The sequence below is a fragment of the Epinephelus moara genome, chromosome 20 (genome assembly GCF_006386435.1).
Source record: "Epinephelus moara isolate mb chromosome 20, YSFRI_EMoa_1.0, whole genome shotgun sequence".
Taxonomy (NCBI): domain Eukaryota; kingdom Metazoa; phylum Chordata; class Actinopteri; order Perciformes; family Serranidae; genus Epinephelus; species Epinephelus moara.
Genome location: NC_065525.1, coordinates 38,811,296 through 38,827,791, shown reverse-complemented (window position 1 = coordinate 38,827,791; position 16,496 = coordinate 38,811,296). Strand labels below are relative to the sequence as shown.

Sequence of the window (16,496 nt, the reverse complement as noted above, 5' to 3'; positions counted from 1 at the left end):
GTGTTGCAACGAGTGGGACCTGTTGCCCAATATTCATGGTCTCGATGTGTCCTGGGATGATACAGAAACTACCAAACGCTGTGTAACTACGTTAGAGGACTTCCCCCCTCTGATGGGGGGGGCAGTGCTGGATACCTTTTTTCATGTGCCCAAAATAAATTGGAGGAGGCGGCCAAAACCACAGGGACCAAATGGTCAACTATCCATCAAGTAAGTATAACTAATATGTCTTTATGCATGTAATACTGATACCTAGAATTGTCTCCGAGACGCACATTTACTGATGCATACTTTGCCCTCGTATATGTCGTACACTGTTTTCTTCTGGCAACAAGCAAAGCTCTCGCAAGATGACGTCACACACAGCCGGGAGGAGGTGAAGGGTCAGGGAAACGCTTAGTATGCTATTTAGAGAGATAGCATTGGCGATCTGAACCGGTCAGTGGCGAAAAAAAAGCACTTTTAATGCGCAAACTTATACGGGACGCATTTGCCCCCATATCTACCATTTTAGCTCATTTCGCGGCTGCCGGCTGCATCCGCCTCCCTCAATACTGAACCAATTTCAGAACGAGTTGTACCTATGGACCATACGCACACATACACATGGGGAAATAGGGCCCAGGATGAAAAATACCGAAGTTATCCTTTAATATAATCTTCTTGAAAATGGAGACACTCCTTATGTAACTTCATGACAGTCCTGGTCAGAGATGACATTAAGAGGTCGCATCTTTACTTTGCTAAAGTGAAAGAGATGTGTTTGCTGACAATAGACATGGAAACTCCCGAATTATCTTCACTGTCACTTTCACTTTGAGTGAACTAAAACGTGTGGTTAATCGCTAACAGCTTGGCCACGCACACAACATCACAAACAATGTTTACCTCATCTACTGTTTAACTTATGTGCAGCTACATCCAAAACATCAGCGTATTGACAACATCCTTCAAAACACAAGAGAATTTAGACTTAAGTATGTGAGGTATGTTGATTCACAGATAAACCAATGTGTTTCTACTAGTCTTCGTCAGGATACCATGACAATTTTCCCCTCAAAAACATTCAGGGTAACATGATGAAGACTGATGATTAACTGCTGGTTTATCCGTGAATGAATGACGCATTTGTAACTTCCGTCAGAGTGCCTCAGATGTATTTTTGGACTGCCTGCCTGTATACCATGGACTTTCACAGAGTGGGCTGACCAGTTGCTTTTTGTCTTTATGATTCAGTGTTCTCTGTATTAATAATTTACATTTACACAGATATATTTATGTCACCACACAAGAGCAAATGAGACAGGCAGCCATGTTACCTGGGTGTTTCTGGGACGATAATGGAGAGATCCTGGTACAGGACGTCACTGGGGTCGAGGAGGCAGCCTCGGTTCAGACCTCCGGGACTGTCCGGCTCGGACGAACTGCCTCCTAACGGCTCGTCCATGGCCTTCCCCGGCACCGCTTACACACCTGGTTCTCAACTCGTTAACGTTAAACACCTTAGATCCAAACTCATGTTATCCTAATGCTGAGAACAATATTGACATGGGAAAGAATGAATTAAAAAAGGAGTTAAACGACACACGTTTAGCGCCGAATATTTAAAATAATGTTACGTATTCTACTGAACACACTAATAAAGGCACCAGGAGCTGAAACACAAAGTTACACCAAGACTAAATTAAAATCTGCATTGATGTTACCGAACCTGCCACAGCGTCCGTTTGTTAACGTTACATGATTTAGCATAAAGCTAGTCGAAGTAGGTACAGATATACAGACAAGACGATAAATCCATATAAAAATAAACTCTGCTGCTACTAACGATAACAACATAATAAACGTAATTTCTGTTAACTTTACCTGAATTTTGTCGAGGTGTTTTTCGGTTTGGTAACGGACGGTCCGCCAGAGAAGGAACTCAATCGAAATCAACTCACAACCGGAAGTGTACTCAGTAATAAGCAGGGGACTTCCGGTGTCACACCGAAAAGTACCTAAAATTCAAAAATACAGTTTGACTTTCATTTTTGTTTTTTTCGCGTGAGAAAAAAAAACAACACACAAAAAAATAAAACTGAATGTGAATGAGAAAGAACACAATAAAATAACACGAAATAAAATGTCCTCTTATGACCCGACGCTGCATGGATAAATCCTTATCTTTAAAAACTTTGTATTATCATTATTATTGAATTGTGATGTTTGGTTTCTTCAAAAACTCAAGAAAAGAAGAGGAATATCTTTATAAATATTTGATGATAATGTCTGAAAATGATTATGTTCATAAATGTAAATTTAGCAACACAAAACTTTATTTAGTTGTTTTCCTTAAAGATGTTGAGCAATATGTGAACCTACTTTTTAACTTAATCTTTATTATTTTGTTAATCAAATTAAAAATAAAATGAAAAAATTCAGCAACAAATTCTGAAATAGGTAGATGTTAAAGTTCGAGCTGCAACCATTAGTCTTAAATCAATTAATCAACTGATAAAACCCAATCAACTAGTATTTTGATAATTAATTGTTGTGTAAATCACTTTCCAAAGGAAAACTGTAGTCATCCTCTGGATTTAGTTCCTGTTTTACATTATTAAATTTACTATCTTTGAGTTTTGACAAGAAAACAAAAAGCATATTAACTGAAAATAATTGTTAGTTTCAGCCCTTATAATAATCAAATGTGATACAAGCATGATACTACATCATATGGCCTTTGAATCTTATGTGAAAAGGCCTTTGAGTTCAGTTACAGTATATCACAGCTAGACCGTAGCTTTTAACAGATAATATCAATTAATACAGCAGCAGCGTGACACATGAATCATAAGACAAATGACACAGGGACACACAAACACGTCTAGAAGATATCAAAAATCTTAACTAGAAACTAAACTAATAAGAGTACATGGTACTGGCACCTGATACTTTAGCCTAAATCAGGCTGGATTTCTATTTAGTAGTGTTAACTGGTACGAAGCTGAAGTCCACAGACCAGCATGCATGAGGACTCCAACTGTGGACATTGCTCCTGGAGACCCCTGAACTCTGAGCAACCTTTGCTACAGGTGCACACCACTTGTTAACATTTAATAAAAGCTGGAGGCTCGTACAATCATCTAATATTCTTGTTTACTTTTATTTAAATGACTTGTATTTATATTTTATATTGCATTTTATATTACGGTGTTTGTTATTGCATTACATGACTGTACCTGGTCTTGTATCTTGTTCTGTACCTGTTTTTGTTTAATGTTTGCCCCTTATGTTTTATTAGGAACTTTGTTCCTTTACATACTGTAACTGTACTGTATATACACAGATGACAAAAAAGTCTCTCTTATCTTATCTCTTAGAACTACTGCGTAAAAATGCATCTACATTCATTAAAAGAAGGTATTCAAATGCAGCAATTCTGCAAAAATGATTCTTTTCCCCAGCCATACTCAAAACACTCCTACAGATGTATACTGCAACAACACACTAATATTTGAAATGAAAGAAAGTGAAACCAAACTGGTCTGTACAAAAAGAAATGTATGTATATTTATTTAATTTTTACTTCATTTTTATTGAACTGGAAAACATGTAGTTGAGTATACAGGCTGTCCATGTTCCCAACCATAGTCTGACACACATAACACATGGAAATAAAAGACATGAAAGTAAAGCTCCTGTCACCCTGCAGAATGAACTGAAACATACCTCAGCTGTTCATATTTTCATTAAACAAGTAAAAACAGCTGAAATCACGAACTCTTATGAAACAGAGCAGAGAACATTGTCGCTATGGAAATAGAACTCTGTAAATACGGGTTATGCAACCATGTCAACACTACAGGATTACAGCTACAGCTCCAATAACCATGGCAGCACCAACCTAGAAGGCATCCTTAAAGTAGGAACCAGCTCAGTCGCCGTGGCAACAGCCGGCTAGAACAGCATGGACTGCAGAGATTTCCGTACTGTGGCCATCTCCTGCTGTTGCTGTGGAAACAAACATCGACAACATGAATAAGGAGCACAAGAGGGTGTGGCATTATTAACTTGACGTCATGTCCCTGTTGTGATGCATTTCATTATTGTATCTCAGTACCTTTTACTTTTACCTCATTTCCCTCTTCAATTTGTATTCTTAGTGTATATTTCTGCTTAATTAGTCATAACTCTGTGTAATGTTTCTCTTCCCCATATTTATTCTGCTCTACTTGATCTGGGGGGGTACAGACCGTCACCATGACATTGAGCTAACAACTATGGGTAGACATCTGGCCATTGTTTTGAATTGTGGAGATACGTAAAATCAGCAAACTTTCTGTTTTTTGTTTTTTTTTCAGCAGAAATAATAATTAAAAATTATGTAGTTACACACAGTGATCTGATCTATCACATTTCTGCTGTGCTTATTTTATGTAATATGCTAGTTGTATGTTCACTTAAACTGATATTATATTTTTTAGAGGCAGAGTTTGCTCAGGAGCATTTCATTTAACGTTTATGATGCGAGGGGTTTCTACCCTGAAGTTATTTCAGACAAACATTGTGACTCGGTCTACTGACAGGGAAATTCTGGGTGAATAACGACCAAGATAATTTTTCAAACATTAAACATATTAGTTGCTACAATTAGCTGACGAATATTTTTATACAGAAGTCTCTGGAAAAACAGCTTGCGCTGTAACATTCTATTATATGGAGAACAACTACTCATTTCAAAATATTCACATGTATCTAAAATTACTTTTATTAGAACAACCCTTATTGGCAACACGCCAGCTGTTGTCAATAATGTAAACATCCCAACATTTAACTGAAACGTCAGTGCAACATTAACTCTGATTTTCTTTGGTGTATTCTTTTACTTTGTGCTGTAATAACAATGTTTAATCAATATTAATTACTCTCACATTATTAGATTTTATTTTTAAAGCTATAGACTGACAAGTATTTAAGCAGACTAGTAACATTGCGAGCTCACTGTGAGTTAAACTTCTGTGCTTGACTGAGAGACATCAGTCCTAACTCTACTGTCTGCACTCACCGTGTCCATGAGGATCTTCTTCTGTAGGGTGGCCATCTCCTTCCTCAACTCTTGTTGCGCCCCCTGCAGGAAAGCATCGTGGCTCTTCTCCATGTCCTCCATGTTCTGCAGGAAAAACAAAAACAGCTTCAGTCTGACTTTTCTTCATATAAGATTAGGTGACAAAGTTAGTGCCAAACACATCTGTCTCTAGTTCCTTACTGCAGTTCTGTATCTAGACACTAAATGTCCTTAATGGTCACCTTCTATTACTAATCTAAAATCAACTTATTACAAAGTAATTTCCACCATCAATTACATTACATTAAATTACTTTCTTGACTTGCAAAATTATCTCTTAAAGGTTAAGTGTGTCATCTAGCAGTGAGGATTGCAGATTTCAACCAGCTGAAACTTATCTGCAAAGGTGTCTTCCTCTCCAAACAAACCATGTGATTAAAATCGGTAAAAACACTGAATAAAGGAGTTTCACATTACAAATCAGTGTATCATGGATACTGTGTGGCATGTCGGAGATGGGCCACTAACCTAGCAGCTGCTAATGTGTGCTTGCATTTTTGTCTGATAACTTAAGATCCAGACGTTTAGGAGGTTTTACCAGGAGCCAAATATCTACAGAGGTCTCCTCCTCTCCAAAACAAATGAACTTTATGATTTAAACCAATAAAAACATGGAATAAAGCAGTTTCACCTTAAAAATCAGTAGCAATGCAGTTGCAATGCTGCTTGCCACAGATAAGATTCTAACTAAGGTGGCCAAATATAATTCTGCAGATGTCAGCAGAATGTATAAAAACATGCAGCATCCTTAATGCAAATTTTAAAGGCCAGACCTTCACAAACTGCTCATACAACTCTCTGACAGTCTTCAGTTTCTGGTTCTGCACCACTCTGGCCTGCTGCAGGATCTTCTGCTGCTGTCTGAACAGATTCTACAGAGAGAGGCAAAACAACCTGTAAAATCAGAGTCATCAACATGTTCTCTCTTTTTCCTGAGAAGAGATTCATGTGATTATTCAGATCCAAGATGTCAGTGAACCCCTCAGTGTAAAGTGTATGTAGTTAGAAGAATTATGTGAGGATGAGATCTAACCCTAACTAGGATCTGAGGGGATTTTCTTTTAAATGCAGTACAGAGCATCAAACCTATGGACCTATCTAACCAGTCAAACAAGGAAGTGAACGAACATTAAGCTTCTCCTCCTGCTCCTCAGCTCGCTGGGCTTCAGTCTCCCACTGCTGCAGTGCTGTGGACACTTGCTGGGAGTACTGCTGAGTCATCTTCTGCCTGCAAACACACACACAAATAGTTCAAATACAGCAATTTGACATACATATGCTGAGCTGTGATAAATCTATGAATTAAAAATGATATCAAAAGATTGTAAATAATCATTGATTTTAGCCCTTTATTCATTTACGTTCATAATGCTCTTACTTCTATCATTTCTGCCTTTACTATTAATTTTCCTCTTCATACATTCTGGCATTGCAAGTCTTAGTTGTGTTCTTATCTTTTACCCTATTGCAGTGGCTTAATTTCCTACAGATATAAATAAATTCATCAGGGGTTTTTCAGTTTTCAAACCTCTGGGCGTGATAGGAGTTCCACAGCTGCTCCAGTTTGTGTTGGCTTCCCTTCATGTAGTTCTTTGTCAGACTCTCCAGACGTTTCTTCTTGGCCTGCATCACTTTGCTGATATCAGCTGGAAGCAAATAACACAGCACCGCACAGAGCTGGACATAGTCACAGTTTCTCTGATACTCACACCAAAGCAATACTTTTGCATTACATTACTTTGCTGAGTAAAACACAACTTTACAACACAGTGTTTCCTAATTTCACAACATATTAATACCAACCTGCTAACATATATTGTTGCTAATATTTCAGTGTAACAAAACTACACAAGTGTAAAATCACCAATACTGATGATGAAAATCAATAAATACCTGCTCAAAAAGTAAGTAAACAAAACAAAGCTTTCAGTATCAAACTTAACGTGACAATATTTGACCTTTTTCAACATTTAATGCTTTGGACACTTTAAAATAATCAGTCATCTAAACATATTGAGGTTTCATATCCAACCAACCAGAGGAAATACAAACAGGCACAAACCTGCACAAAGCTGCTTACCTCCGAATTTCTCCAACATTGACTGTACCTCATTTCTGGAAAAAAAAAAGGGAAAGAAAGAGAAAGGTCACTTTCATACAGATATGCAGAAAGGTAACTAAGTTGGCCTACACATATGTCAGCTACTGCACAGAATCAGCATACATGATACATGCAACAATGAAACTGTAATAAAACAGTAATAATACCCCACAGCACATGGTGCCCCATCCTCTTCAAAGTCAGCTGCAGGTCTCTTCTTTGCCGACTTCTCCATTATTGGATTTTCATCTTGTGACATAAAAATTCAAAGTTAATGTCTTTTTCTTTGCTAGACAGCTGTCAAAAGCTAACATTAGCAGTGGTAAAATAAGTACTAAGATTTTTACTTAAGTAAAACTTGCAATATCACAGTGTAGAAATACTTTGTTTCAAGTCCTATATTCCAAATGTTACCTGCTTAAGTAAAAGTACAAAAGTATTAGCATCAAAGTTTACTTTAAGTACCAAAACTAAATGACTGTATATGCTGCTGAGTAGTTTAATTTGTAATTAAGTTATACATCAGTTATTAGTTGATATATGATTCATTAATAATCTGAATCTGCAAAGTTAATCTAATAAATGCAGTAAAAAAGTATATATCTGACATGTAATGGAGTATAAGTTTAAAACAGAGCAGAACGGAAATACTCAAGTAAGTACCAATACCTCAAATTGTACTCAAGTACAATGCTCGAGTAAATATAATGTTACCTAGCTATGTTACATCATACACTGAACATTAGCTTAGATTACCTTCTCTAGCATCCTCCTCTGAGCCGCTCAGCTCTTTCTTTTCATCCTCTGGATCAAAATCAAACACTTTTTTATCTATTTTTTCTTCTGGGTGTTTTTTCTTCATCTGTCCTCTTCTTGTTGCCATTCTTCCAGCCCGGTTTCGTTAACGCTACCTAGCTTACACTTCAACTTCTCAACAAGAAGACAACACAAACTTGATTCTGCTAATGCTAACCAGCTAACTGTTAGCTAACGTTAGTTTAGCACTCGCTGCTAACGGATGCAGCTACTGTTCGACAAATGTCACCAACAGACGGACACAATTAAGTTTTGATTGATTATTTAAATCAAACGGACTTCACTTCGGACTTCTAGCGTCGGCGTTACTCTCTGAGTGAAGTCAAACTCAACTAGTCACAACACAAGCTAAACCGAGCTAAACTAACCGAGCTAGCATCATCGATCATTAGCTTGATTCCCGCCACAAAAGGTTATATTAGTAACAGGACTTTGTAGGCCCTTCACTGCAATTAAAGCACTAGTAACATTAAATTACAAAAAATAAATGAGAAAAATATGCCTCTTAATTATAGTTCTTAATAATAATACTGGTGATTACATTGGGGATTATATCAAAATATATTCTTTTCTGAGAAAAGTTTATTTGTATTATTTAACATTCATTCTGTTGCTTTGCTGTGAATGAATTTCTGGACATTTTCAGCTTTATTGTCCAGTTTAAAACATTTGTTAGAAAAGTAATCAAATGTGATAACATTACTCTGATGAGGTAATTAAAAGTTACATTACTTATATTTTTAACAGGGTAACTAGTAATCTGTAACTGAATACATTTCAAAAGTAACCATCCCAACACTAATTAAAGAATTAAAAAAATAAATATGTCCACTGTGACTGTTGTACTATAAGCATATGACTCTATGACTATAAGCATGAATTTTACGGATGTAGTTGGTTGATGTGGAGACAATGTTTGTTTAACCTTATCATTATTACCAAAACATCACAATTCTTACCATTATTCAAAGGAAAAGTTTGTGAAGCTAAAACCATGAAATGTTTTACATGAAGTATGTCTAAAAACTACAGTATATGATGGGGGGGGGGGGGGGGAATCCATACAGCTTACTGTTGGAATTTTTGTGCAGTGATATTGCACCTATGACAACCAATGACTGTCAAGTGACAATTTATCTTTTGATATCCTATTAAAATAATAACATCAATTCCTTTTTCAGTTCACTAGCTGTAATTTGCTGCAATAAAAATGATTGAAGTGAGATGAACAGACTGAAAACTTCATCTTAGATAAAACAGATGTTGACCAAGTTTTCCTTTGGGAATATAATTTGCAGTTGAAAAAGGTAATAAATGGAAATATATCACAATATGTGTCAAAAACACCCCAAAAAACTTTTTAAACAAGTTTTTTAACTGCGTAAAATCCAGAATAAACTGAAGCTTAGGACGACTTTAAATACTTCTGACTGCCAGCAAGAAATCCATCACACGGAAATGTCTGCAGACCAATGCTCCAACATAGAACTGGATTGCAACTGTCAATCAAATAAACTGTAATGGTATGTTTGGTAAAATACAGGAGAAACTGGAGCACATATATGTGCCAGTAAGATGTGCTAGTGAATAAAAGTATTGTGTTGCTCATATCAACCGATTCTTATTTTGGCATGAAAATATTACTAAAATTAAAGATAAAGATTTGCCAAAAAATGAAACAAAGAATTAAAAACTAGGAGAGATGCAGGACAAAACTCTTATTTAAATGGTAATTGATGGTTGAAATATTTCCAGTAACACTTTAAAATCAAAAAATTAACAGCAGTCTTAACAAAAAGTCATGTCAGACTAACAATAATAAATGAAGGGCTTGAGGCCACAATGTCTGCCGGCTCCACCTTTTGACCTGTCAGAAAAACAATCAGCACATTCACATGTATAAAAAGAAATATTTTACTTGTTTGAACTCATTCTGCACTTTAAAGGCAGATCCTGTTTGTCCTGTAAGTGAATCAGAGCTCAGATATAAACAGTCAGTTGCAGGTTTTCATGGCTCTGATCTATAAAGATGTTTTTCACGTCCATGACGATGCAGAAACTATCTGCAGCGAAGAGTTTCAGTTCAGTCAAATATCAAACTTTTCTTCACAAATAAAATGTCCGTTCTCTTCGTAGTCGTCTCGTGTCACGATGATCTCGTCGTAGTCCGGACTGTGGGCCAACAGCTTCCCTCCTTCCCATGAGTAACAGATCGGACTGCAGGAGAAGACAGTAAATACCATTAGTGACAAGTTAATGTTTAAGTTTAACTCATGCTTTCATTGAATTCCCCACAGGGACAATTTACATTCTTTACTTTGTGATAAAAAGTGACGATGGCCTACTCATATCACTGAAGGTCTTTCTTTAACTTCTTTAAGAGTCCTCCACAAATTTATCATCACATACACCATGTGTAAAAGTGCAGTTACATTTTTGAGGAGGAGCACATCCAGCTGCTATGTGCATATATGCTACGCTATGTATGCTGTGTCTCAACCCCTTAGCATACCACCATAAATCAAGCTGAACTTACTTTGCAGGTTGCAGTACGGACACGGGGAGGTGGGCGGGGGCAAGCGATCGCAGCTCTGCCTCCAGTCGCTCTCTGTAGCCTTGAAACAAAGTGTTTCCTCCAGTCAGGACGATGTTCTGGTAGAAATGGGCCTGCATCTCTGATGGCAGAAAACACTGTTAGCTGCATCTCACGCACACACACACACACAAAGTTATTGGTGATCATGTGCACCACACAAGGACAAATGAAATAAATGAGGTGTGATTCTGAGCAAATTCTGAGGAAACTCAGCTGACCCTCTGGCAGGGACTGGATGGAGTGCACGATGGCCTCTGGGATGCCCATCTCCTGGATGCCAATGTCTGACGGGTGGAAGAGCATCTCAGGAACAGCAAAGCGCTCGTTGCTCAACCTCAGGATCTGCTCTCCGGTCTTGTACTTTCCACTGAAGACCATCTCCTCTTGTGGCTGGAGGACAAAAGAGGAGGAACAATGAGGACAGCAGCCATGTTCACCAAAGGAGGCGTCAGGTCAGGACTCATCACTCCGTATCCACAATGACAAATATTTAAAATGTTCTCTCACCTTGCAGAAGCCTTTTTTGATGGAGCTGAAATCTGGAAGAACATAATCCCTCACCACTGTGTTTTCCTCCCCCTTCAACCTGACAACAGAACAAATGCCATTAAATATTTTCATCAGGGACTTCATGATGACATGATGCACTAAAACTGGCAGACGATGTGAACTCAGATTTGAGAATAAAGAAAGTGCTTCATCACAAGTGTGTTTTTAGCAGCAGAAGTTGGTCGAGTCCAACGGGGAAACTGACATATTTGCAGGGGTCACTTCAGCATATTAACTCAATCAAGTATGGTGAGACTAAAAATGTAATTTTGGGCTGCATAAATAAAATAGACTTGCCTTTACATTTTATTTTTTGTACGGATGAAACAAAAAAAAGATACAGAATGTTGGTCAGTGAGCTTTAGAGGAGCTGGCAGGTGGATTTTGTTACCTTTGGGCAGAGCCAGGCTAGCTGTTTCCCCCCATTTCCAGTCTTTGTGCTAAGCTAAGCTAACCAGCTGTTGGCTGTGGCTCCATATTTACTATACAGACATGACAATTATATCAATCTCTCAGATACCCATTTTCCACCAAATAAGCATTTTTATCCTCACTGAATGTCCTGTGTCTTATGTTTTTATGTTCCTTAGTGGAATGCATCACTTGAGTGTCACAACTCGTTTTGTTTTATTCCTACGTAATGACAATAAAGGCTGTCTAGATTTCTAGACAGTAAATGATGGTTCAGTGACTGACAGCTGATCAACAGCTAGACAACATCTGTTCCAGCAGTTGCCAAATAACAAAACCTGCTTAGTGGCTTCAACAAAAGCTCATTAAAAAATATGAAGAAGAAACTGTTAGAAGTCTATTTGGTTCAATCTGCTGTGTGTGTTTTCTTACTGTGAGATCTCCATGTCTTTGTAAAACTGCTGTGAGACGTAGCAGACATCTTCTTTTACTTGGTTAATTACATGAGTTTCATCCATGACGTGTAGTTGCCTGGAAGGGAGAGAGAGATTCTTTATGAACTTCATGAAAAGAGCTGCAGCTCTGCCATCTACAGATTATATTGTCCTCTGCTCAATAACTTACAAGTGGAAATAACATGATTTCTACCAGCTGAGAGTGAGGTGAACTTACCGATATGAAATGATCTCCTTCAGGTGGTTGGTCAGCAGCTTCCCTCCTACGTTGATCCTGGAAGGTCAAATAAACCATTAGCTCATGTTGTTCTTGTTGTTATTGTTATGCAGGTGAATGATGATTGCTTCAGTGCTCTGACCTATGGATGCCCTCATTCATCTTCTTGCTGCGGCAGTAGGGGGCGATGTGGGTGAAGGAGAAGCCGCTGTCGACCACCAAACAACAGAGCTCTGACGGTTTAGTGTGGAAGTAGTGATGAGCGCTGAGAGAGCCCGCTGGAGGACACACAACATAAATTCAGCGGAGTATTAACACACAACTAACATCTGCCACACAGAAGAATCCAGAAAAACTACATTCACAAGAGCAGGCGAAAGAAGCTGGGTAAACATTTCAAACTACTGAAGGATCAGTCTGTGTGTGATTGTTGGACATCAGTGACTCTGGGAAAGAAGCTTCTACCGTTAATTCTGAGGGACTGACCTCAAACCCAAAACATGGCATGTAACATATTTTACAGTATTAAAAAAACAAACCCACCACAAACAAAAAAAATAGACCCAGAAATGAGAGATGTGTCGCCTTTTTTAAATACAGTGGTGTTTAAGAAAATTAGAGTGCACTTTTCCTTTTAAGGGGAACTCTGGGAACTGTTTTTTCCACATCAGTTCTACTACATGTTTTAAACGTAGTAAGAAGCCTTAATGCTGCTTTAACATGGATTCAGGCAGACAGTAGACAGCAAATCAGATTCATTTTAGTGGACGGAAGCAGGACAATAAAATTAAGTGAAGTCAGCAGAGAATACTGGCAATGGTAACAGAAGATGGCACTGCCACTCAAAGATAAAGAAAATTAAAAATTATTTCCGTCCCCCAGGACAGAATTTACAACCGGATGTTATAATGGACCATTAGCTCCCTCACACAGGAAGAAAACAAGAGTGATCTGGATGACAAGAATCTGCATTTTATAGCTACATGCATGACTAGAATAATTACGTAAAATAATACAAACAAAATAATTAATTTAATTATTCTATTTAATTTTTTGTAAACAACATGACCGCAATCGCAGCATGTTGTCATGCATGTTTCGTTTTGCCGTCCTGCCATTACATCAGACTTTTTGTTTGTTTTTCCCGATCCGTCCAGAAGGTGTTGTTCATCTGCCTGATTCCATGTGATTGCAGCGTTAGTGACTCCAGAGGGAGCTGTGTGAAGTCTGATGAATGACTTCAAGTGATGTGACTTGAGTCAGCATTAATGGACGACTTCAAGTTTGAAAAACTAAAAACTCTGGTGGTATAGAACCTGAGCAGGAAGTGTTGTCTCCATCTGCATTTGTCGAGTGTCCAATTTAACTCACCATTTATTCTGAGAGCTGACTGGAACTGGTACTCCTCAAAGAGGATCTCATTCATCGACTCCTGAATGGAAGAGAAGTTGAAGTACGGCTCGGTGATGATGACACTGGTGTCTGCAAACTCCACCTGGTCCCAGAACACACAGAACCACCAGCAGAGGAGGAGGCGATGAAATCAGATTAGATGAGTTGACAAAGTGATTAAAAATATTTCCCATATTTCCACACAAAAAGCGAAGAAAAACAAAGGAAAGTATAAACCTTAAACATCTCCTTTCCAAACAGATGATCCCACACTTTTCTCTGGACATCCCAGTTGACGAGATAACCCTGAGGAGAAAGAGCAGGAGACAACACATGGAACTATTAAAAACCTGGCCAGGTGTGACCCGCAGCCTCCACATGTGGTTGCACTCTCTCACCTTCTGGAAGGGGAGGATGTAAAAGAGACCTGAAGGATCTTTGATCTCATCGAGCTGATTGGCTGTGAAGGTTTTTAATCTGGACGTCTTGGAGCGAAACTGGCAGTTTGGGATGACGCTGAGGAAGAAAGAGAGGAAGAAGAAGACTTTGTGATCTGATTACTGGATGATAAGGATAGCAATAAATACACAGTAGATGGGTTTGCTCTGATGTCCCCGCGCTGCCTTTACTATCAGAAAGCAATTAAGGCTGTGTGTATCCGGTGATCAGCAGTGGAATGTAACTAAGTACATTTACGTACTGTATACAACTTTGCAGTACTGGTAAGTAATTCCACTTTATGCTACTTTACACTTCTACTCCACTACATGTGTCTAACATCTTTAGTTACAAGTTAATTTGAATATTTAGATAATGAATACTGTTATTAAATACATTTTGATGTATTATTATAAGTTAATCAACCCAGCAGTATATAAAGTAATTCAACAATAATTATAATCCAGTGATATAATATACAATATTCTGAAACGGGGACATTCTGCATAATGAATACTTTTACTTTCACCTGTCTATATTGCAAGATCCACAATGAATGGAATAATATCGCTGACACAAGTTGTTTTTCCACGCCATACCTTCAAAAATTTAAGATACCCTGTTACAACTCTAAGATATTTCTGGTATAACAGCCTCTTTGTGTATTCATCATCAGCCGAATTTCAGTTTGAGCCTTGAAGCTTCATATTTAGTCCTAACTGATGTTCTGCATCTTGCGGATATTTATTTAAAAACACAGAAAAACATGAAACCGACAGTTTTTCAATGGAGTTTGGCGTCAGCTTTTCTCCGTACAAGAACTGAACAGTGTTAATTACCTCAGACGGGGATGCGTAACGTTAACGTTATTGTATACGTATATTGTAACGCTATATTACAGATTATTACAGGCGGACTTATTTAAAACTTGTTTAGCTAGCTGGACCGACCGTTTATTATGATTAGCAGTAACGTTAGCCACCATGCTAACACAACTGAACTTACCTGACTTTCTCTTGACTGTATCCTATCTTCGCCGTGTAGGCTCCGTTGTCCAGAACTAACGTGGCCATTTTATTGCCTGTATTAACCACATAAAATGAACGAGGCAAATTTATTTCACAATTAATGAAACACAACTCATGTCTACTCTGTTGGAAAACACCGCTGCGCCATTAAAACTTGATTGACTCGTTCCACCAATCAGCTCTTTTTTTGTCTGTTTCCGGAAGACGTAACGCTGTAAAGCAGCCAATGAGGTCTTGCCCTCCGTTTCTTCACGGCTGGTGTAGCCAATCAAATACGAGGATCTGAGTCCTGTTAGAAAAATGTTCGGACGGAAACAAGTCTCGCCTAGTTCTGTTCCTCCGTAAAAATCTGCTCATCTAAAATAAAAATTAGTGAATGTTTCACAGTAAAATAAATGTTTTAAAAGTAATGCAAATTATAAATACATGAACGTGACAATTATTTATTTACACAGTCTGTATTGTGGTTAAATATTATTATTTCAGCTCATGAAGGAGTGTTAAATAAAAAAAACAGCTCTGAATAAATACAGATCATATACTTTTTAAAATAATTTAATATGATGAGGGCTGCAACTAATTAAAATTTTTATGTGTGACAAATCTGTAGATTATTTACCAGATAAATCAATTAATCTTTCAGTTCTAGGATGTCAGAAAATAGTTTAAAGATTTCCCAGAGCCCCTGGTGATATATTTAAATATCTTGTTTACTGTCTGCAAGGAAGCACAGGAGAATTACATCTAAAATAGCACAACAACTGATAACTTTGGATTTTCTTCCTTTTCATGCTTTTGTTGGAACTGGAAAATTAGAAAACCTAATTTTATAGATTTAATAATGATGCATAATGATGATGACCTGCAGCTTTAGAGTGGTTTAGAAAAATACTGTTGTCTTGTTTAGTCCTGTTGATGTGCAATTTGTGTGTCTTGCTGTATCAGTGTGAAGTGTACAGTATATTGTATCTGTAAAACATTTGTATTTATGTTTTGAACCTAATTTTGCCTCAATCAGGTAGTTAATTTGTGTTGTTGTGTGACTTTAGTGTTCTAAAGGATTAGTTTGGATTCACCAAAGTCACACAATAACTTAATCAAACTAACTGATCGATGCAGTGGTAGATCAGCAGCTCCTGTGTTCAGCAAGATAAAATTACTGTTTTTGTTAATAGAGTCTGTCTTTGAAGAGAGCATCGATTAATTTCATTTTCAAGACAGTTCCCTATCAGAGAGGGCTGCCTGTTTGGGAAGTACTGAGCACAACTGGATAAATTATACTTTGATTATACTGGGTTCTATACAAGTTGTGTGAGAGTTTGTAAATGGATGTTTTGATATGCTGTTGTTAAACTTGATCCTCTTACTTCAATTCATCAATAATTT

The 16,496-nt window shown here is 37.6% G+C and overlaps 3 protein-coding genes across 5 annotated transcripts in view; all 3 read right to left on the bottom strand.

The window, feature by feature from the left end:
* The window catches only part of si:ch211-59o9.10 (uncharacterized protein LOC561841 homolog), a 10,449-nt gene extending 8,486 nt beyond the window's left edge, over positions 1 to 1,963 (bottom strand). Inside the window, exons 1-2 of the mRNA XM_050073838.1 lie at positions 1,867 to 1,963; positions 1,320 to 1,531 (exon numbers count right to left, since the gene is read on the bottom strand). Of these exons, the coding sequence (XP_049929795.1) occupies positions 1,320 to 1,447 (128 nt within the window). The 5' untranslated portion in view covers positions 1,448 to 1,531; positions 1,867 to 1,963. The remainder of the gene's footprint in view (positions 1 to 1,319; positions 1,532 to 1,866) is intronic.
* Positions 1,964 to 3,542: 1,579 nt separating this feature from the next.
* sycp3 (synaptonemal complex protein 3) lies at positions 3,543 to 8,412 on the bottom strand. 3 transcript variants are annotated; one of them, XM_050073852.1, is made up of 8 exons: positions 7,965 to 8,412; positions 7,376 to 7,457; positions 7,170 to 7,222; positions 6,636 to 6,753; positions 6,236 to 6,335; positions 5,881 to 5,979; positions 5,048 to 5,152; positions 3,543 to 3,993 (listed from the first exon to the last, which is right to left on the bottom strand). In XM_050073852.1, exons 1-8 carry the CDS (start codon positions 8,089 to 8,091, stop codon positions 3,940 to 3,942), a joined length of 738 nt encoding a protein of 245 aa, XP_049929809.1. In that variant the 5' UTR covers positions 8,092 to 8,412; the 3' UTR covers positions 3,543 to 3,939. The 3 variants fall into 3 exon arrangements, with proteins under 3 accessions (XP_049929809.1, XP_049929810.1, XP_049929811.1); XM_050073853.1 differs by having other exon boundaries at positions 7,188 to 7,222; XM_050073854.1 differs by lacking the exon at positions 5,881 to 5,979.
* Positions 8,413 to 9,525: 1,113 nt separating this feature from the next.
* actr6 (actin related protein 6) lies at positions 9,526 to 15,287 on the bottom strand. The gene is made up of 11 exons (XM_050073844.1): positions 15,088 to 15,287; positions 14,043 to 14,160; positions 13,882 to 13,950; positions 13,624 to 13,747; positions 12,395 to 12,530; positions 12,253 to 12,309; positions 12,013 to 12,111; positions 11,128 to 11,206; positions 10,839 to 11,010; positions 10,561 to 10,699; positions 9,526 to 10,241 (listed from the first exon to the last, which is right to left on the bottom strand). The coding sequence occupies exons 1-11, from the start codon at positions 15,153 to 15,155 to the stop codon at positions 10,112 to 10,114; spliced, it is 1,191 nt and encodes a 396-aa protein (XP_049929801.1). The 5' UTR covers positions 15,156 to 15,287; the 3' UTR covers positions 9,526 to 10,111.
* Between the last annotated feature and the right edge of the window lie 1,209 nt (positions 15,288 to 16,496).

Coding starts and splice junctions, on each gene's coding strand:
- sycp3 (XM_050073852.1), bottom strand. CDS start 8,091: ATGGCAACAAGAAGAGGACAGATGAAGAAAAAACACCCAGAAGAAAAA. Junction 7,458..7,964: donor AGAGGAGGATGCTAGAGAAG/GTAATCTAAGCT, acceptor TTATGTCACAAG/ATGAAAATCCAATAATGGAG. Junction 5,153..5,880: donor TGTATGAGCAGTTTGTGAAG/GTCTGGCCTTTA, acceptor TTTTTCCTGCAG/AACATGGAGGACATGGAGAA.
- actr6 (XM_050073844.1), bottom strand. CDS start 15,155: ATGGCCACGTTAGTTCTGGACAACGGAGCCTACACGGCGAAGATAGGA. Junction 12,531..13,623: donor GTCAGCTCTCAGAATAAATG/GTGAGTTAAATT, acceptor TGTGTCCTCCAG/CGGGCTCTCTCAGCGCTCAT. Junction 12,112..12,252: donor AAGGAGATCATTTCATATCG/GTAAGTTCACCT, acceptor TCTCCCTTCCAG/GCAACTACACGTCATGGATG.